The 23,932-nt window shown below is 37.3% G+C and overlaps 1 protein-coding gene across 1 annotated transcript in view; it reads right to left on the bottom strand.

Moving 5' to 3' along the window:
- Positions 1–234: 234 nt before the first annotated feature.
- Positions 235–23,932, bottom strand: part of LOC137405723 (calcium uptake protein 3, mitochondrial-like) — a 112,923-nt gene continuing 89,225 nt past the window's right edge. The window contains exons 6-12 of the mRNA XM_068092088.1: positions 23,665–23,766; positions 21,301–21,324; positions 18,468–18,565; positions 9,583–9,760; positions 4,471–4,579; positions 4,192–4,349; positions 235–666 (exon numbers count right to left, since the gene is read on the bottom strand). Of these exons, the coding sequence (XP_067948189.1) occupies positions 580–666; positions 4,192–4,349; positions 4,471–4,579; positions 9,583–9,760; positions 18,468–18,565; positions 21,301–21,324; positions 23,665–23,766 (756 nt within the window). The 3' untranslated portion in view covers positions 235–579. The remainder of the gene's footprint in view (positions 667–4,191; positions 4,350–4,470; positions 4,580–9,582; positions 9,761–18,467; positions 18,566–21,300; positions 21,325–23,664; positions 23,767–23,932) is intronic.

Here is a 23,932-nt window from a genome sequence, read left to right as displayed (position 1 = left end):
AAATTTGTATATTTTTGAGCACTTGTTCATTGTAACTTCCTTCTCACAATGTTCACATTTCTATAACACTCATGCTAGATGTGGCTCATAGCCTGGTGGAGTTGGAAGCAGCTTGTAGTGCATTGCCTAATTCCTTCAGTTCAGCACTATCCTCTGCATGAGTATACTTCATATTGAACAAAGCAGGAAAAAAATTGTTCGCTACCGAGGCGGTTGTGTAGGGTTCTCCCAACATTTACACTAATCCCTAAATTTTATTATGAAAGCAGTTTAGAGTCCAGCTGATGAATGAATGAAAGAATTTCACATAACTGTGGAGATATGTACTTAATAAAATAGCAAGAATAGCCTTCAAACCAATATGATGGTAGGGCACAAGTGGTGAATGAAAAAGTGAAATTATCTGCAAGTTTAACGCTATAAAAAACAATATTTATTTTTCCACATAAATTAATATCAGCGATCGTAAGTTAACGAGTTCAGGGTGACAGTTACAATAGAAAATTACTAGGGTAAATCTAACAAGTAATCAGGGGGTCTCACGGACGTCAGACACTCATAATAGATTATAAATATGGTTCACATTCCACCACGCTTGACTCTCATCTCATGCCGTATGCACTTCTTCAGTTTTGGCCAACCGTGCTCTTCCTTCACCAGATGGCTCTGCAAATAGCAAGAATAAGGATACAAACCTATTTCAGGCGATCATCAATTATCCAATAAGAGCATCAAGTGTTGAAGTAATTCTAACGGGCTAGACCTTAGTGTGAGGCGTCACTCACTTGTTATGCTGTTAGTACACCGGACTAACAATTGAGAGTAATTTGAAAGAAGACATACACTTTTATAGAGTTTGCAGACAAGACATTTAAACGATTTTATTTAGGACAGCAGCTCATATGTCACTAATGTGCCACTTGAGCTGTTCAAAAAAGAGAGAACAATAAGAATTAGTCCAGTTTAATTTTTTAAGAGGGAATGGACAACTTCTCATTTCCTGATAAAAAGTAATACTGCAATGGGATCAGTCTCCATATATCCAAATAATCGGCTACATGTATCCGCTGATCCACATATAACCCGACTGATCAGACCTCACTACTGCATGCACTGAATCAGTCTCCGTATATCCAAATAATCGGCTACATGTATCCGCTGATCCACATATAACCTGACTGATCAGACCTCACTACTGCATGCACTGAATCAGTCTCCATATATCCAAATAATCGGCTACATGTATCCGCTGATCCACATATAACCCGACTGATCAGACCTCACTACTGCATGCACTGAATCAGTCTCCGTATATCCAAATAATCGGCTACATGTATCCGCTGATCCACATATAACCTGACTGATCAGACCTCACTACTGCATGCACTGAATCAGTCTCCGTATATCCAAATAATCGGCTACATGTATCCGCTGATCCACATATAACCTGACTGATCAGACCTCACTACTGCATGCACTGAATCAGTCTCCATATATCCAAATAATCGGCTACATGTATCCGCTGATCCACATATAACCCGACTGATCAGACCTCACTACTGCATGCACTGAATCAGTCTCCGTATATCCAAATAATCGGCTACATGTATCCGCTGATCCACATATAACCTGACTGATCAGACCTCACTACTGCATGCACTGAATCAGTCTCCGTATATCCAAATAATTGGCTACATGTATCCGCTGATCCACATATAACCCGACTGATCAGACCTCACTACTGCATGCACTGAATCAGTCTCCATACATGCAAATAATCGGCTACATGTATTCGCTGATCCACATATAACCCGACTGATCAGACCTCACTACTGCATGCACTGGATCAGTCTCCATACATCCAAATAATCTGCTACATGTATCCGCTGATCCACATATAACCCGACTGATCAGACCTCACTACTGCATGCACTGAATCAGTCTCCATACATGCAAATAATCGGCTACATGTATCCGCTGATCCACATATAACCCGACTGATCAGACCTCACTACTGCATGCACTGAATCAGTCTCCATACATGCAAATAATCTGCTACATGTATCCGCTGATCCACAAATAACCCGACTGATCAGACCTCACTACTGCATGCACTGAATCAGTCTCCATACATGCAAATAATCGGCTACATGTATCCGCTGATCCACATATAACCCGACTGATCAGACCTCACTACTGCATGCACTGGATCAGTCTCCGTATATCCAAATAATCGGCTACATGTATCCGCTGATCCACATATAACCCGACTGATCAGACCTCACTACTGCATGCACTGAATCAGTCTCCGTATATCCAAATAATCTGCTACATGTATCCGCTGATCCACATATAACCCGACTGATCAGACCTCACTACTGCATGCACTGAATCAGTCTCCGTATATCCAAATAATCGGCTACATGTATCCGCTGATCCACATATAACCAGACTGATCAGACCTCACTACTGCATGCACTGAATCAGTCTCCATATATGCAAATAATCGGCTACATGTATCCGCTGATCCACATATAACCCGACTGATCAGACCTCACTACTGCATGCACTGAATCAGTCTCCGTATATCCAAATAATTGGCTACATGTATCCGCTGATCCACATATAACCCGACTGATCAGACCTCACTACTGCATGCACTGAATCAGTCTCCGTATATCCAAATAATCGGCTACATGTATCCGCTGATCCACATATAACCTGACTGATCAGACCTCACTACTGCATGCACTGAATCAGTCTCCGTATATCCAAATAATTGGCTACATGTATCCGCTGATCCACATATAACCCGACTGATCAGACCTCACTACTGCATGCACTGAATCAGTCTCCGTATATCCAAATAATCGGCTACATGTATCCGCTGATCCACATATAACCCGACTGATCAGACCTCACTACTGCATGCACTGGATCAGTCTCCGTATATCCAAATAATCGGCTACATGTATCCGCTGATCCACATATAACCCGACTGATCAGACCTCACTACTGCATGCACTGAATCAGTCTCCATACATGCAAATAATTGGCTACATGTATCCGCTGATCCACATATAACCCGACTGATCAGACCTCACTACTGCATGCACTGAATCAGTCTCCGTATATCCAAATAATCGGCTACATGTATCCGCTGATCCACATATAACCCGACTGATCAGACCTCACTACTGCATGCACTGAATCAGTCTCCATATATGCAAATAATCGGCTACATGTATCCGCTGATCCACATATAACCCGACTGATCAGACCTCACTACTGCATGCACTGAATCAGTCTCCGTATATCCAAATAATTGGCTACATGTATCCGCTGATCCACATATAACCCGACTGATCAGACCTCACTACTGCATGCACTGAATCAGTCTCCGTATATCCAAATAATCGGCTACATGTATCCGCTGATCCACATATAACCTGACTGATCAGACCTCACTACTGCATGCACTGAATCAGTCTCCGTATATCCAAATAATCTGCTACATGTATCCGCTGATCCACATATAACCCGACTGATCAGACCTCACTACTGCATGCACTGAATCAGTCTCCATATATCCAAATAATCGGCTACATGTATCCGCTGATCCACATATAACCCGACTGATCAGACCTCACTACTGCATGCACTGAATCAGTCTCCATATATCCAAATAATCGGCTACATGTATCCGCTGATCCACATATAACCCGACTGATCAGACCTCACTACTCACTACTCACGCCACTCTTGGCAGCACTATCTGAGATAAAATATCAAAAACTTCTAGAAACATTGCTATATTTTATTAAAATTAAAAGAGATGAAAAAAGTATAAATAAAACAGAAAAACATAGTGTACAGGATACAATTTTACAATCGATAACAGTTTATGCTACAGTGTTTAGAACACAAGTACATAGAATCATACAAGTTTACAACAGTCTGTATCAATCTATAGCCATATGTAACAGTATATAATAATCTGTAACAGTCGTAGGAAACAGCTTATAATAATCTGTACCAGTCTATAACTGTCTGTAACAGTCTATAGTTGTCTGTAACAATCTATAGTTGTCTGTAACAGTCTATAGTTGTCTGTAATAGTCTATAGTTATCTGTAACAGCCTATAATTGTCTGTAACATTCTATAGTTGTCCATCTCATGGATTCGCTTACCTTAAGCCCTCGTTTGAGGCGACTTTTCATGATGGATACAAACTCTTCAGTAGAGAGATGGCCATCTCCATCGACGTCGAATATTGTGTAAACAGCATCAACAACAAAAGCAGACATGTCTACGCCACCACAAATTGACACCGCTCTCCTAAATTCTTCTGCAATTGCAAGAAAGCCAACTGAACACTAATAAACATTATAAATTTTTAAACAATCACGCAACAAACGCTATCCAACTTAGCAGAAAAGCAGAAAAATAAATAAATATAAAAGTAGAACCTTTAGAGATCGGCTGATCAGTGAGGTTGTAGAGTCGCATCATGAGAGTGAAATCATCCATATGGTTGAGGAAAAGGAAGAACTTCTTGAAGTCGTCAAAGTCGATACCCTAAGAGACAAAGAGTAGCAATCGGTTTAACTGATTGTAGGTGAGTTATATTACATACATGTAAAAAGATGAGACAAATTGTTTTTCATAAACAGTCATACCTCAACAAACGAGTATCTCAACATATGATAAATTTGAGATATAAAGAAAATTCTGAGCAAAATTTTGCCTTAAGTAAGCACACATTTAGGCTTACTAAAAATTTAGTGAGCCAGAACCCAAGCGATATAACATATCACCCAACATATCATCACAAGCTATCCACAAACCCAACATATCATCACAAGCTAGCCACAAACCTAACATATCATTACAAGCTAACCACAAACCCAACATATCATTACAAGCTATCCACAAAACCCAACATATCATCACAAGCTATCCACAAATCCAACATATCATTACAAGCTATCCACAAATCCAACATATCATTACAAGCTAGCCACAAACCCAACATATCATTACAAGCTATCCACAAATCCAACATATCATTACAAGCTATCCACAAATCCAACATATCATTACAAGCTATCCACAAATCCAACATATCATCACAAGCTATCCACAAGCCCAACATATCATCACAAGCTATCCACAAATCCAACATATCATTACAAGCTAGCCACAAATCCAACATATCATTACAAGCTATCCACAAATCCAACATATCATCACAAGCTATCCACAAACCCAACATATCATCACAAGCTATCCACAAATCCAACATATAATTACAAGCTAGCCACAAATCCAACATATCATTACAAGCTAGCCACAAACCCAACATATCATTACAAGCTATCCACAAATCCAACATATCATCACAAGCTATTCACAAAACCCAACATATCATTACAAGCTATCCACAAATCCAACATATTATTACAAGCTATCCACAACTCCCAACATATAATTACAAGCTATCCACAAACCCAACATATCATTACAAGCTATCCACAAATCCAACATATCATTACAAGCTATCCACAAACCCAATTGTTTGCAAATCTTAAAAAAATAAAAATTATCATTTGTATTAAATTACGAAATATTAATTACAAAATATTGAATATTTGGAGTTATTTCCTACTTAACAAAAAGCAAACAACTCACAAACCAAAAATGTCACAAATGAAAACAAAGATATGTGTTAAGTTACGCAAGACAGTAAAACAGACACAGCCATGCAGAATTCAAGCTAGTATGTATGATCAGAAAGTTGAAAAATTATTATTAGACAGTCAGTATATGCACTCTGCAAACTATAGTGAGTACACTATGACATTCATACATTACTTCATACATTAGGTGACAGTTAGTGAACATACAACTAGCTAATGTTAGTGTAACGAAATCAGAGGGTGAGAGCCTTGGACTGGCCAGGGCGCTAAAAGGGCTGAAAACAAAAGAAAGAGAGAGAGATAAAGCTGCCTATCACCAGTACCTGCCGGTCACCAGTACCTGCCTATCACCCGTACCTACCTATCACCCGTACCTGCCGGTCACCAGTACCTGCCTATCACCCGTACCTACCTATCACCAGTACCTGCCGGTCACCCGTACCTGCCTGTCACCCGTACCTGCCTGTAACCCGCACCCGCCTGTCATCCGTACCTGCCTATCACCCGTACCTACCTATCACGCATACCTGCCTGTCACCCGTACCTGCCTGTCACCCGTACCTGCCTATCACCGTACCTGCCTGTCACCTGTACCTGCCTATCATCAGTACCTGCTGGTCACCCGTACCTGCATGTCACCCGTACCTGCCTGTAACCCGTACCTGCCTGTCATCCGTACCTGCCTATCACCCGTACCTACTTATCACCCGTATCCACCTATCACGCGCACCTGCCTATCACGCGTACCTGCCTATCACGCGTACCTGCCTGTCACCCCTACCTGCCTGTCACCCGTACCCGCCTATCACCCGTACCTGCCTATCACCCAAACCTGCATCATACAATTCTAGTCCTCACACAAAATATAGACACAGAGTTGTAGAGTATACTTGAAAAAGGGGTGATAGGAGTGACGTCTCCTTGTAAAGCGATTTTTGATGAAAAATAGAAGCGTGATCACTGACAAACACTAATTATGTATATATATATATATATATACTTTATTGTTGATAATTTCTTTTCAAACAGAAAAAAGAGACATTGCTAAAGAAAATCAGCAAAGTTCATTACTCAATTTGAAATTCTGTTTCCATCATATTGACTCAACTTTTATATAACCAACAACACATGTAATACAGGTCACTTCTACATGAAATAGAAACATTACCATGGGTTAACTTTTGCTAAATACTCTTCTATCAAGTTTCGCATAAGCAGCTGTAAAGTTTTAAACATGCATAGTTGAATGGCGAAAAGGTTAGAATTAAAAAGCGAGTCTCAAACTGGTTTATATCGGAATGAAAGAACAGAAACTTTCAAAAATTCGCCAATCATACCTCTTTTTCGGTTTTGCAAAAACATTTATCATGTGAAACCCACCGTTTCAGCCCACCGTTGACACAACATTAGCCATACCTTTGACTTAACCTACATAAGAACAGTGTCAAGTCATAGAGTGACACCGAGTAGTAAGAGCGTAAATAAATATATTCAACACATAGGGTACCTGAGTTATAATACAAGTCTATTTCAGCATCATGGTTGAATCTTTGTAAGAATAATCAGCAATATTTGCATAGCTGATTCTAAAAGATATCCAAAACCTAACAGCAACAGACAGCACTGCGAGCGACAGACAGCACTGCCAACAACAGGCAGTACTGCCAACAACAGGCAGCACTGCCAGCGACAGACAGCACTGCCAGCGACAGACAGCACAAAAAACAAGAGCGTCAACAAAAATCGCTGGCACTTACAGGAACAGGTGCAACAATAACAAGGACAAAAGCAGCAGTAACAAGGACAAGGGCGGCACTAACAAGGAGAAGGGCATCACTAACAAGAACAAGGGCAGCACTAACAAGGAGAAGGGCATCAAATATTAGTTGATGTAATTTTCAAAATTCGTATAAAGGTTTTCTACCTTGAATGGGGATCAAATAATCTTACATTCCAGTATTTTTAACAATATGACAGAATATTTATAATAAATTGAATCAATATTTATCACAAATTATGCCATCTATATTTTGAATATAATAAAGGTTAATATAGGTTTCTGTAAAGATTGTGGAAACAAATGTTTTATTATAACCTTTAATAAACACAGTTGAGATATCATCTTGGCTTGAGGAAAGCAAGATAATTTATCACCTTTGTGTGCAGATCTGTATATCTCCTGTCTGCTTGACAATAAAACCTGACATGTCTATATCATCTTTGTGTGCAGATCTGTATATCTCCTGTCTGCATGACAATAACCCCTGACATGTCTATATCATCTTTGTGTGCAGATCTGTATATCTCCTGTCTGCATGACAATAACCCTGACATGTCTATATCATCTTTGTGTGCAGATCTGTATATCTCCTGTCTGCATGACAATAACCCTGACATGTCTATATCACCTTTGTGTGCAGATCTGTATATCTCCTATCTGCATGACAATAACTCTGATATGTCTATATCATCTTCGTGTGCAGATCTGTATATCTCCTGTCTGCATGACAATAATCCTGACATGTCTATAACATCTTTGTGTGCAGATCTGTATATCTCCTGTCTGCATGACAATAACCCTGACATGTCTATATCATCTTTGTGTGCAGATCTGTATATCTCCTGTCTGCATGACAATAACTCTGATATGTCTATATTATCTTCGTGTGCAGATCTGTATATCTCCTGTCTGCATGACAATAACTCTGACATGTCTATATCATCTTTGTGTGCAGATCTGTATCTCCTGTCTGCATGACAATAGCCCTGATATGTCTATATCATCTTTGTGTGCAGATCTGTATATCTCCTGTCTGCATGACAATAACCCTGACATGTCTATATCATGTCTTGGCTCAAGTCTTTTCACAATTCAACTTGTTACTATGCTTCAAAATTTGTTCCTTCGAAGCATCAAACTTGCAAAACTTCAAAGATTTGACCATTCAAATGTGTTTTTTTATATTGAGTCTCTTATCCAAGAATTAGTCCTTGAAAGCTTCCTTGCACAAATGGAGAACAACTCTAGAACTTACCTATATCAAGTATTGTAGATCCACCCCACTCTTCTACTAATAACCCAACATGAGTGATGAAAATACACGCAGTTGTCAGGCACAATATGAATATACATGTATGTGTTCAGGAGCAGGAACTGTTATGGGCAGCCAACTCAGCGCTAAGCATCAGTAAATCTTGTTAAAATTGAATGAAGATTAAGCTAATGTTCGGTTTTACTCTGTGTTGCCTTGAGTCAAACGGAAAGAACTAGACACAAACAGATAATTACTCTGTGTTGCCTTAAGTCAAATGGAGAGAACTAGACACAAACAGATATTTACTCTGTGTTGCCTTAGGTCAAACGGAGAGAACTAGACACAAACAGATAATTACTCTGTGTTGCCTTAAGTCAAACGGAGAGAACTAGACACAAACAGATATTTACTCTGTGTTGCCTTAGGTCAAACGGAGAGAACTAGACACAAACAGATGTTTACTCTGTGTTGCCTTTAGTCAAATGAAGAGAACTAGACACAAACAGATGTGTACTCTGTGTTGCCTTTATTCAAACGGAGAGAACTAGACACAAACAGATGTTTACTCTGTGTTGCTTTTACTCAAACGGAGAGAACTAGACACAAACAGATGTTTGCTCTGTGTCGCCTTTAGTCAAACGGAGAGAACTAGACACAAACAGATGTGTACTCTGTGTTGCCTTTAGTCAAACAAAAAGAACTAGACACAAATGGATGGCAAGAGAAGGTGGAAAACATATAACCGCATGGAAGTCAGTGATGAAGCCAAAACTAAAGTGATAAAGTCGGTCATTGTCGGCACAACCGACTGCAACAATAAGAGACCTTTATCCAATCATAAACCTACCTTTGCTTCGACAATCCTGTCTGTTACCCTCATCAAATACTCGTCAATAGATGCATCGGATAAGTTGGTGTATCGGAGCAAGACACGAGCGAAGTCTTCTTCAGAAATGGTCTTCTGTCCTTTCGCATACTGTTGAAACTCCATATCAAGGACTTCCTCTTGCAGGTTCTGGGTGAACCTAGTGAAAATGTCTCTGATAAAAACCTTGCCTAAAAGTTTGCCTTCTACCACTGTGACACTGTTATTACCCTCACCTTTCTACATAGCATTAACTCTATGTTAATATCAGACCTCTATTATTGTCACCCTCTACTATTACCACTCCTCTACAGAGGTTAACTCTATGTTAATCTCAGGCCTCTATTAATGTCACCTTCTACTATTACCTCTCCTCTACATAGATTAACTCTATGTCAGGGGTCTGCAACCTTTTCCTTTCAACGAGCCACGCAGTGGGAGCCACCAACCCCCTTTGATATTTTGAATTAAAAAATACATAAATACTACACGTAACGTTTGTGTATAGCTTTTAATACTTTTATACCATGTTTACAACATAAAACGAAAAGGTGTGGCATGTATATTGATTGACTGCTGAAAAAGATTTTTTCCTTTTGCAAAGAACAATAAAATAGTTAGTAATAACTTGATCGTAACAAGAAAATATTACGTTGTTTATAATGTTACTTTCAAGAAAAATTGCAACTTCTTCAAAAATTGCACAATCTCTCTCTGGATATTTAGTAGGCTGCGTGTTTATTTTAGAAGTGTCTTGCAACATTTGACTTTTTGTTTGCAAATCTCTCATTTAATTAAGCAAACTGGTGAACCAGTCTCACCAACAATGAAATCAAATGAATCAGCCCACGCAAGATTTAATAATCTATTTTCTTCTGTTAATTTTCTTTCCTTAGTATTCGCTATAGTTTGCCTACTCGGGGTGAAAAAATCAAGAAGTGTCGTGCCGACTGGTGTACTGACGGTTTGATTGGTGCATAAGTAATGACGGATAACAAGCGACAATGTTGGATAAATGTTGGATTTTAGTAAATTTATTAAAATGATTACAATTTTTTAAATTATATCACAAAATCTAGTGATAAAACGTCTATATTTTATGAAGTACTGGGAATATGGTAATAAAAAGGAAAAAAAAATCCGAAGTCAAAGGGAACCGCAGCGAAGGGATGAAAGACCCGCATGCTGCTCCGGAGCCGCAGGTTGCTGACCCCTGCCCTATGTTAATCTCAGACCTCTATTATTGTCACCTTCTACTATTACCTCTCTTCTACATAGGTTAACTCTACGTTAATCTCAGACATTTATTAATGTCATCCTCTACTATAACGCCTCCTCTGCATAGGTTAACTCTAAGTTAATATCACAACTCCTCTATAGTGTCAGCTTTGTGCTACCCTGTATACGATACCGCAAGCCTTCCACTCTTTTCTATAGTGTCATGTTAAAAGATTATCCAGAAACCCTCATAAGTTGAGGCTATATGTGCCAGCGCTTTAAAGTAGCGTATACAGTAGGAGACATCAAACCAATGTTTAATAGTAGCGTATACTGTAGGATACATCAAACCAATGTTTAATAGTAGCGTATACAGTAGGATATATCAAACCAATGTTTAATAGTAGCGTATACTGTAGGATACATCAAACCAATGTTTAATAGTAGCGTATACAGTAGGAGACATCAAACCAATGTTTAATAGTAGCGTATACAGTAGGATACATCAAACCAATGTTTAATAGTAGCGTATGCTGTAGGATACATCAAACCAATGTTTAATAGTAGCGTATACTGTAGGATACATCAAACCAATGTTTAATAGTAGCATATACTGTAGGATACATCAAACCAATGCCTTATAGTAGTGTATACAGTAGGATATATCAAACCAATGCTTTATAGTAGTCTATAAAACAGGATACATCAAACCAATGTTTAATAGTAGGGTATACTGTAGGATACATCAAACCAATGCTTTATAGTAGTGTATACAGTAGGATATATCAAACCAATGCTTTATAGTAGCGTATACAGTAGGATACATCAAACCAATGTTTAATAGTAGCGTATACAGTAGGATACATCAAACCAATGTTTAATAGTAGCGTATACAGTAGGATACATCAAACCAATGCTTTATAGCAGTGTATACAGTAGGATACATCAAACAGATGCTTTATAGTAGCGTATACAGTAGGATACATCAAACCAATGTTTAATAGTAGCATATACAGTAGGAGAGATCAAACCAATTCTTTATAGCAGTGTATACAGTAGGATACATCAAACAGATGCTTTATAGTAGTGTATACAGTAGGAGAGATCAAACCAATTCTTTATAGCAGAGTATACAGTAGGAGACATCAAACAGATGCTTTATAGTAGTATATACAGTAGGACATCAAACAGATGCTTTATAGTAGTGTATACAGTAGGAGACATCAAACCAATGCTTTATAGTAGTGTATACAGTAGGAGACATCAAACAGATGCTTTATAGTAGTGTATACAGTAGGAGAGATCAAACCAATTTTTTATAGCAGAGTATTCAGTGGGAGACGTCAAACAGATGCTTTATAGTAGTGTATACAGTAGGAAACATCAAACAAATACTTTATAGTATTGTATACAGTAGGAGACATCAAACCAGTGCTTTATAGTAGTGTATACAGTAGGAAACATCAAACAGATGCTCTATAGTAGTGTATACAGTAGGAGACATCAAACAGATGCTTTATAGTAGTGTATACAGTAGGAGACACCAAACAAATACTGTATAGTAGTGTATATAGTAGGAGACATCAAACTAATGCTTTATACTAGCGTATACAGTAGGAGATTCAAACCAATACTTTATAGTAGTGTGTACAGTAGGAGACATCAAACCAATGCTTTATAGTAGTGTATACAACAGGATACATCAAACTAATGCTTTATAGTAGTGTATACAGTAGGAGACATCAAACCAATACTTTATAGTAGTGTATACAGTAGGAGACATCAAACAGATGCTTTATAGTAGTGTGTACAGTAGGAGACATCAAACCAATGCTTTATAGTAGTGTGTACAGTAGGAGACATCAAACAGATGCTTTATAGTAGTGTGTACAGTAGGAGACATCAAACCAATGCTTTATAGTAGTGTGTACAGTAGGAGACATCAAACAGATGCTTTATAGTAGTGTATACAGTAGGAGAGATCAAACCAATACTTTATAGTAGTGTATACAGTAGGAGACATCAAACAGATGCTTTATAGTAGTGTATACAATAGGAAACATCAAACAAATACTTTATAGTAGTGTATACAGTAGGAGACATCAAACCAATACTTTATAGTAGTGTATACAGTAGGAGACATCAAACAGATGCTTTATAGTAGTGTGTACAGTAGGAGACATCAAACCAATGCTTTATAGTAGTGTGTACAGTAGGAGACATCAAACAGATGCTTTATAGTAGTGTGTACAGTAGGAGACATCAAACCAATGCTTTATAGTAGTGTGTACAGTAGGAGACATCAAACAGATGCTTTATAGTAGTGTATACAGTAGGAGAGATCAAACCAATACTTTATAGTAGTGTATACAGTAGGAGACATCAAACAGATGCTTTATAGTAGTGTATACAATAGGAAACATCAAACAAATACTTTATAGTAGTGTATACAGTAGGAGACATCAAACAGATGCTTTATAGTAGTGTATACAGTAGGAGAGATCAAACCAATTCTTTAGAGCAGAGTATACAGTAGGAGACATCAAACAGATGCTTTATAGTAGTGTATACAGTAGGAGACATCAAACAGATGCTTTATAGTAGTGTGTACAGTAGGAGACATCAAACCAATGCTTTATAGTAGTGTGTACAGTAGGAGACATCAAACAGATGCTTTATAGTAGTGTGTACAGTAGGAGACATCAAACCAATGCTTTATAGTAGTGTGTACAGTAGGAGACATCAAACAGATGCTTTATAGTAGTGTATACAGTAGGAGAGATCAAACCAATACTTTATAGTAGTGTATACAGTAGGAGACATCAAACAGATGCTTTATAGTAGTGTATACAATAGGAAACATCAAACAAATACTTTATAGTAGTGTATACAGTAGGAGACATCAAACAGATGCTTTATAGTAGTGTATACAGTAGGAGAGATCAAACCAATTCTTTAGAGCAGAGTATACAGTAGGAGACATCAAACAGATGCTTTATAGTAGTGTATACAGTAGGAGACATCAAACAGATGCTTTATAGTAGTGTATACAGTAGGAGACATCAAACAGATGCTTTATAGTAGTGTATACAGTAGGAGAGATCAAACCAATTTTTTATAGCAGAGTATACAGTGGGAGACATCAAACAGATGCTTTATAGTAGTGTATACAGTAGGAAACATCAAACAAATACTTTATAGTATTGTATACAGTAGGAGACATCAAACCAGTGCTTTATAGTAGTGTATACAGTAGGAAACATCAAACAGATGCTCTATAGTAGTGTATACAGTAGGAGACATCAAACAGATGCTTTATAGTAGTGTATACAGTAGGAGACACCAAACAAATACTGTATAGTAGTGTATATAGTAGGAGACATCAAACTAATGCTTTATACTAGCGTATACAGTAGGAGATTCAAACCAATACTTTATAGTAGTGTGTACAGTAGGAGACATCAAACCAATGCTTTATAGTAGTGTATACAACAGGATACATCAAACTAATGCTTTATAGTAGCATAAACTGTAGGAGACATCAAACTAATGCTTTATACTAGCGTATACAGTAGGAGACATCAAACCAATACTTTATAGTAGTGTATACAGTAGGAGACATCAAACAGATGCTTTATAGTAGTGTGTACAGTAGGAGACATCAAACCAATGCTTTATAGTAGTGTGTACAGTAGGAGACATCAAACCAATGCTTTATAGTAGTGTATACAGTAGGAGACATCAAACAGATGCTTTATAGTAGTGTATACAGTAGGAGAGATCAAACCAATTCTTTAGAGCAGAGTATACAGTAGGAGACATCAAACAGATGCTTTATAGTAGTGTATACAATAGGAAACATCAAACAAATACTTTATAGTAGTGTATACTGTAGGATACATCAAACCAATACTTTATAGTAGTGTATACAGTAGGAGACATCAAACCAATGCTTTAAAGTAGTGTATACAGTAGGAGACCTCAAACCAATGCTTTATAGTAGCGTATACAGTAGGAGACCTCAAACCAATGCTTAGTGTTGTCTTTTAAATCTGCTGTATTTACTCGCTGCTTTCTAAGAATGTTTGCAAAGATGCTACATCGCCCTGTCAAGGTATCCGTTCAAAACCATTTTTAATGATCTAAATTTAGTTTACGTGAAAAGAATTATCATTGCAAAAAACACCATTTCTGATAATACCATTTTCCTAATATCAACGCCGTTGGAAACAAATGCCTGAAATATCAATTTCAAAAATAGGTCTGGGCGGCCATGGAAATATTCAAAGATCAAAGTAAAGTCACCCTCCACTTACCATCTTAGCACACTAATTGTTCAGTAATGGTACACTCGAATGAATACTAGCCTCTACCTTTAAAGTTATCCTCTCACAACATTGCTGGCTCACATATAAGAGCGAGCACGCCGAGTGAGTGGGTTGGTGATTAGTAATAACAGTAATATGAAACATAAAAAATATCACTTAAAGGTTGACTTGCAACAAAATTCACGTTACAGTTATTTGGTATCAGAAGATTCACCATGTCTTACTTTACTGTGTTGTAGATGCAAACTATGTGGAAATTTTATTACAAGCTCTTTAAAGCTAAAAAACGAACAGTTAATCACACCCATCACGAAAAAGCTGCAGGTTGGAATCCGTTCATTTCGACGACATACCCAACTCGACGTGGTTATTGTTTTGACACATGCTGTTATTAAGTAAATTGAAAGGCCAATTAAAGAATAGAGAAAGCATAATTTAATTATGCTTTATTAGTTATCTTGAGGTGTTGACTGATGTTCTAAAAAAGAATCAAGGAGATTGACCCACTAGAAGCTGAGAGATAGCCAGCCAAACACAGGTCTACCTAATAAAGAATCAGAGGAAAACCCTTCGAAAATCCCGAAAACTGTGACGTATGAAATCGACCTAATGTTCATGTGCCAGAGTTGCGCACCCTTACCGCCGTTACGTATAATGATTGTTTTGGCTACGAGATGTGAAACGCTTCTCGCGATAGTAAAGAATTTAGAGACTAGCTCTGGTTTCTCAGGAAAATCAAGCAAACATTGTGTGGTAAAGGCATTTGCCCACAACCCCTCGCCGTGATTTTTCAAAACAGAAGAGCAGATTTTGACTATTGTGCTTCAAATTTTAACTCGATCTCCATGGATATGCTCCGAAGATCCTCTGTTCAAAGAACGGCGCGTGTATAGTCTATATGCGACATCTGCGATTGCAGTTCGTTTAGAATAAGAAATGAGAATGTGAATTTTTGTTCATTCATCATTTTTCTACTGTGTATCTACTGCAGCATTCAGTTGATTTTTATGATTATCGTCACTATTAACAGACTGTAAGTTCACCACAGCCATAATCTTAAAAAGAATAACTTGACCGTGCTGCTCTTGCTGTAAGAAAAGAAAACGATAACTTTTGATTTGATTTTTCGATTGATCTATTATCTTATCTATGATTATTTTTTATGATTAATATAATAATCATAATGCATATTATACAAAATAATAATATAACTGCGTATAGAATAAATGATGTAACTAATATAATTTGTAGAAAGTGATAGCAGAATGTTGCGAAATAATAGATGCGATTAATTATTTTATTCTAAAACTAATCTACACGTCAGAGGGACTGGTTCGGAATTCTCAGAGCAATGATTGTTAGTCCCAATTTGATTGTTCTATACTTCTAGGGATTAAACCAATTAAAACGCCGTGATTGTTATAGGAGAGCGCATTAGTTGGCTTAATTGGCCAATGGCACACAAGTCGATTTCATACGTCATATATTGATGATTACCAAAACACTTATGTTTTTTGGTAGACCTGTGTTTGGCTGGCTATATCTCAGTTTCTGGTTGGTCAGTCTCCTTGATTCTTTTTTTAGAACATCAGTCAACACCTCAAGATAAATAATAAAGCATAATAATATTATGCTTTCTCTATTCTTTAAAGGCTCAATATAAAGCGTCTCGTAGCACTAGTTTATGACAAACACTGCGAGTTTTACCGAAAAATCCTTATCAAATATAGACGCTGGCAACTTTACAATTTTGTTTCAGCTTGGCGTAATCATCTAGTTGTAATCTGATCATGTGACCCATATTTTCTTCCAAATAGCGCTAACCGTTTCTGCGGCATTTTTCGACTATCACCGGTGACCAACAGGCCCATCGTGTTTATCAGAGGACGATATACACTCCTTCGAGCTAAGGTTAAAAATTACGTTAATTTTTAGGCTAGGTTTGAGATATCACTGCTCAAAGTGACAGCATTACAATGATGATGAAATAGTTGTGTAAGAACAATAGACATGATTTTATTGAATGCATGAAGTATATTTGTGAAAATATTTCGACGAATGAGGTGGCATGAAAATGTAAAAAGTAGCACATCGTACTTAATTACGTCCCATTTGAGCCGTTTTGGAAAAGGATTCTAACTCGCGACGTTTTTCTGATTGCTGCAATTAACTGTTCATTTTTGAGCTTTTAAGAGCTTGTAATCACATTCCCACATATTTTGCACCTACAACACAACAGAGTAAGACATGGTGAATCTTTTCATACTCAATAACTGTAATGTGAATTTTGTTGCAAGTCAACATTTAAGTTACTGTAGTTGAATCTCCACCTATTCTAGGTTAAGGAGTATTAAGGAGTAATCTCCACCTATTCTAGGTTAAGACATATTAAGGAGTAATCTCCACCTATTGTAGGTTAAGAAGTATCAAGGAGTAATCTCCACCTATTGTAGGTTAAGAAGTATTAAGGAGTAATCTCCACCTATTGTAGGTTAAGAAATATTAAGGAGTAATCTCCACCTATTGTAGGTTAAGAAGTATTAAGGAGTAATCTCCACCTACTCTAGGTTAAGGAGTATTAAGGAGTAATCTCCACCTATTCTAGGTTAAGACATATTAAGGAGTAATCTCCACCTATTGTAGGTTAAGAAGTATCAAGGAGTAATCTCCACCTATTGTAGGTTAAGAAGTATTAAGGAGTAATCTCCACCTATTGTAGGTTAAAAAGTATTAAGGAGTAATCTCCACCTATTGTAGGTTAAGAAGTATTAAGGAGTAATCTCTACATATTCTAGGCTACAGAGTAAACTTATCTGAGCATCTCAATTAGCAACTCCAACTCTGAACCTGGAAAGCGCTGAGCCTACACCGCGTTCACTCACCGTTAAATACAACAAAAACCTATTGTCATTGGTCATCATTTATTAATTCAATTTTCAAATAAAATTTAAATTTTTGCAATTGGCTTTTAACATGTTTAACATTTTTATTTCCATAGCAATATAATTTATATGACAAATTTTTATTGTTTTGTAAATTACTTCAAGCTTCTATTGTTGCCTTTAAAATTTGGAAAGAATAATAGATAATGTATTCTTTCTTACAAGAGTATTTGCTATAATAATTGATGTTATACAAGTTATACAAACAAACTTGTGATTAGTTGTTTGAGGGTAGAGATTTCCAAGGTTTCCTGGGGTGCAATGTAAAGCAGGGTATAACTCTGAATGACTCGCGTGAGGAGAACTGAGTATGTCTATCCCACAGCTATGTAACCTAGTAAATCATAGTAGCAGAAGTTGTTCAACATATTGTACTTACTTGGCAAAGTCCTCATACTTGAGTACACTCTTTCCTTTATCACCAAACAGGTGGACCAGCAGTGTTGTCACTGGTACCCGCTTAACTCTCTCAGATTCCTGAAAAAAAGTGCAACGTGTTGGCTCTGTTTGGCAGTGCCTAGGTCTGATGATAGGGTAAAATGAGGAGATTAAAGGCACAAACACATTAGGCGATATCGTGCGCATAGGCGATATCATGCGCATAGGCAATATTAGGCAATCTGCGATGGAACTCGCCCAGTGCGTTGATGCTGAGCGATAACGCTAGACTTTCTCTATGACAAATTTATCACATGCGAGCTGCATTCCGATTGGCTGTTTTTCCCCAGAACGCAAAGGTTTGGCTGCTAATTTTTTCGTGTCAATGTTTACCGACATACAGCAACAACATTTTGCTATTTTATTACAATTGAAATACCATCAAAATGATGGTGTTTCTGAGGTTGACTCCAAAAACCTGTGTTTTGGCAGTTAACCATGTCAAACCTGCGATGTTTGACAATCTTGAGAATGGTAAATATTTTTTCTATATTAAAAACTACTATAAAGTAAATTATATATGAAAATTGTAAAATATTATTGTTAAAAATACAACAATCTTTTTCTTATGTACATGTATTCTTGAAGAGTGCAACTCGCGAAAGTGAAATAGTCCTAATAACTAAAGCAGAAGTTTTTAAGTCGTGGTTAGCAGGCGCCATACAGACTTAAATTTATTAATAATTCTGAAGAAACTGGTGATACGGAATTTTATTGGCTGTTTGTGAGCGTGCTCGGGTTATCACTCACCAGTAAATCACCCAAGTGTGAATAGGCACATGCCAGCGTTATCTCCACGCTCCGCATGACGCACGCGATAAAATCGCCTAGTTTGTTTGCACCTTCAGGCACTAGATTGAATTTAAATTAACTGAATTTACTTATTTTTGATTTTTTCTACTCGCCACTTTTGATACCAATCAGTTTTTCACTTCAATTTACACTGTAACATGACGCAGAGTTTAACATGTAGGAAATTACTCTCTGTATCAAAAACTTCCTACAGTTAGCCATAAAATAGCGAACAATTCATAAGTAGATATTTGACGACAATGGCGAATATGTTATGATAAATATTTTTTGAAGTTTGAGGTCACTGATTGAATAATCGACCTATGACAATAAATTTTGACAACACAAGCCACAACAACTACTAGCAGAGTAAAGACAGGCAAACGAAAAGCATTACACTGCATAAGCAACCACATTGAGGACATGACAGAATGTTAGCGCACAGGCGGTGAGTGAGAACGCTGTTCCAATGAAGACCAACTCAAACAGCGTGTTTGGCAAAAGGTAGCACATTTATAACATGTGCTGAGAGAAATAGAAGTTATATGGAGTAAGTGGGAGCAGCATACAAAAGCAGATTGCAATGAATTATTAGTCAAAAGCAAAAGGCTAAGTGAACACTGATCAAAGAATTTAACTACCTGACTGATCGAGACTTTGGATTCAGAATCAGATTTACAAAAAGTGCAACAAATATAATATTTACAAAGGATTATATAATTTGTTTGCAAAACTTTCAACTCAAATTTTGGAATGATTGCGTGCCAATTTATACTCAAATGTAAATGTATGACAATGAACATGCTGAGAATCCTCAAACGGCAGTCAAGTAATTGGGAATTATACCCCCATGCTGCATGAGATAACAACTACTACTACTTCTAGATTCACAAAGGCACAACATACGACTCTAACGTTCTTTAACTGCATTCCAGACAGCAAAATCCTCTCCAACTGCAAGCACAAATGGAGTCAGAGGTAAATAAGAATCTTGATAGAGCCACGAGATGCCGATGATGCATCATTGTATCCATCTACAAAGGGTCTGATCGAATAAACCATTGTCCACCCTGTTGACATCCTGTTTATGTTTTGTCTGCAGACACTGCAATGTGATCGTCTGCCCACTTATACTATAAACCATCTTTCAAATAGATCTGTTACGGAAACCGAAGAAATAGGGGCTGATGAGTGAGAATAGGCGATGTTAGAGTAAAGGGGAAGAGGAGATTTGGCAAGGGAGACAGCTAAGCATTGTTGCACAGGGCGTACACAACGCCTTGCTAGTCATTGAAATGCCTCAATGCTGGTTGCCCAACTAAAATTATTAAAAATGACTTTTGAGTGAGTTACATATTAGTATATATGAATGCAAATGGAAGCTCCTTGCAAAATGCCGGCACGGCAACCTTGTTTCCTCTCCAATAGATTGACAGAATAGGAACTATGTGAGAGATTAATCACTGGCTTTGATGTCCCCTTGACAGACATTCTTCTCTCACTGAATCAAATCCTGTTTACCATAGCCTTAACGGTACTAACAAACATCCCGATGATGCAAGATATTTCGGTAACAGAACAACCTCAAAACCGACTAGACGGAAGAAAACATGAAAAATTCCTTCACTTCAAAACTAGACTGGGAAAGGTTTGCGCGACTGTCTAATCATGGGAACCATTTGGGCCAGCGGTGTAGACTTCAACCAACTCAACCTAGACATACGGGTGTTATGTAAAACTTAAAACATCCAAAACAAGCACAGATGGCCAGCCAAAATACTTTGGAACAATGATGCATTATTTAGAAAGAGATCCAAAGCCAAGAAGAGCACATGCTGCACGCCAGAGCATATGGGTAGCGGAGTCCCACTCCATTTCGACTGCCAAGTGACCACTAAGCACCCAGAGCAAGCAGTTAGCTGCCAATCCGGGGGATGAATCAACCAAACTGAACAAAGCAGGCAAAGCCCTCGTCAAATTACCTTCAGCACCTTAATTTCTTCTCTCTAATAAGACAAGTTCTACTCAAGTGATATACTCAGGCGATATACTCAAGCAAAATACTCAAGCGATATACTCAAGCGATATACATCGATGAGACTAGGCATTGATTTCCAAATTAAATGCAGCAAATTTTAAGACGAGCTTACACAAAATTTTAGTTGATTTTATCAGAAAGTATCGACATTTTTTATCGTTCGCGATTGGTTTAATGTTTGAGGTGATCTGGTTGACAGGACGTTTCAAATCAACAAATCTTGATAGTGGTTAAAATGATCGGATCAAGCGAAAGTGCGAAAATTTTTATATGCGAGTATGTCTATATGTGACTATGATATCTATAGTTGTAAACATGTGACTATAGTTGTAAACATGTGACTATAGTTGTAAACATGTGACTATAGTTGTAAACATGTGACTATATGTGACTATGATATCTATAGTTGTGAATATGTGACTATATGTGACTATGATGTCTATAGTTGTAAACATGTGACTATATGTGAGTATGATGTCTATAGTTGTAAACATGTGTCTATATGAGACTATGATGTCTATTGTTGTAAACATGTGTCTATATGTGACTATGATGTCTATAGTTGTAAACATGTGACTATAGTTGTAAACATGTGACTATATGTGAGTATGATGTCTATAGTTGTAAACATGTGTCTATATGAGACTATGATGTCTATTGTTGTAAACATGTGTCTATATGTGACTATGATGTCTATAGTTGTAAACATGTGACTATAGTTGTAAACATGTGACTATATGTGACTATGATATCTATAGTTGTGAATATGTGACTATATGTGACTATGATATCTATAGTTGTAAATATGTGACTATATGTGACTATGATATCTATAGTTGTAAATATGTGACTATATGTGACTATGATATCTATAGTTGTAAATATGTGACTATATGTGAGTATGATGTCTATAGTTGTAAACATGTGTCTATATGAGACTATGATGTCTATTGTTGTAAACATGTGACTATAGTTGTAAACATGTGACTATATGTGAGTATGATGTCTATAGTTGTAAACATGTGTCTATATGAGACTATGATGTCTATTGTTGTAAACATGTGTCTATATGTGACTATGATGTCTATAGTTGTAAACATGTGACTATAGTTGTAAACATGTGACTATATGTGACTATGATATCTATAGTTGTGAATATGTGACTATATGTGACTATGATGTCTATAGTTGTAAACATGTGACTATATGTGACTATGATGTCTATAGTTGTAAAAATGTGTCTATATGTGACTATGGCGTCTATAGTTGTAAACATGTGACTATATGTGACTATGATGTCTATAGTTGTAAACATGTGACTATATGTGACTATGATGTCTATAGTTGTAAACATGTGTCTATATGTGACTATGGCATCTATAGTTGTAAACATGTGACTATATGTGACTATGTCTATAGTTGTAAACATGTGTCTATATGTGACTATGGCATCTATAGTTGTAAACATGTGTCTATATGTGACTATGATGTCTATAGTTGTAAACATGTGTCTATATGTGACTATGGCATCTATAGTTGTAAACATGTGACTATATGTGACTATGTCTATAGTTGTAAACATGTGTCTATATGTGACTATGTCTATAGTTGTAAACATGTGTCTATATGTGACTATGATGTCTATAGTTGTAAACATGTGACTATATGTGACTATGATAACTATAGTTGTAAAAAAACCAACAGAACAGAGACGCGTAAGGCTGCAACTTGAACACAAATAGCCGATATCGACAACCACAACTAGTGACGTCATTTCGCACAGATTTTTCTTCTGAGAGTTTTAACCGCGATCAAATTTTATCCATTTTAATCTTGAAAGATCTAGCAAATCAAATCCTTTCAAACAACAAAAACAATATCAAATGATAGAGAAATAGTCATACTTTTTGACGAAATCTACATAGATTTTGTGCAGGTGTGGTGTGTGGTGTTTGGTGTGTGGTGTGTGGTGTGTGGTGTGTGGTGTGTGGTGTGTGGTCATCTTAGAAGATGACCACACACCACACCTGGATGTGACCACACACCACACAGGTGTGGTGTGTGGTCATCTTAGAAGATGAACGCAAAAAGACAGTCCTAACATCTGCCAGACATGACTAGTTGCATTAGTAAGCGACAGCATCAGTAAGCTGCAGTATAAGCCCTATAGGCTTCTCCAATATCTTCAGGAGACTTTGGTCTAACTATCCTCTACATGATAAGGCAGCCGGCTCAGTCAGAGAAAACCTCCAAAGAGAATATAGCCTAGCTGAAAAGCCTAGCCTAGACATATAGACGATGCACATACTGTAGTGGGAATAGAATTTACTGGCTTGACATCACTGAGGGACAATTGGTCCTTGACACTAGTTGGTTTGGGTCGTTTGGTCTCCGAGAAGAGCATGGTTAGCTAAAATCAAGGAAATAAGGCAAACAGATCACAAATGTTACATTGAAAGCCTTGGGTAATGCCATACATTTGCAATGAAAACACGAAAGTATCTTCTACACCTGATAGCTCTGTAAAAATTATTGCTAATTATACCCTCCTTGTCATCATTCAAAATTTCAAGCGC

This window comes from Watersipora subatra, chromosome 10 (genome assembly GCF_963576615.1).
Source record: "Watersipora subatra chromosome 10, tzWatSuba1.1, whole genome shotgun sequence".
Taxonomy (NCBI): domain Eukaryota; kingdom Metazoa; phylum Bryozoa; class Gymnolaemata; order Cheilostomatida; family Watersiporidae; genus Watersipora; species Watersipora subatra.
This window is presented reverse-complemented; position numbering and strand designations above follow the sequence as displayed.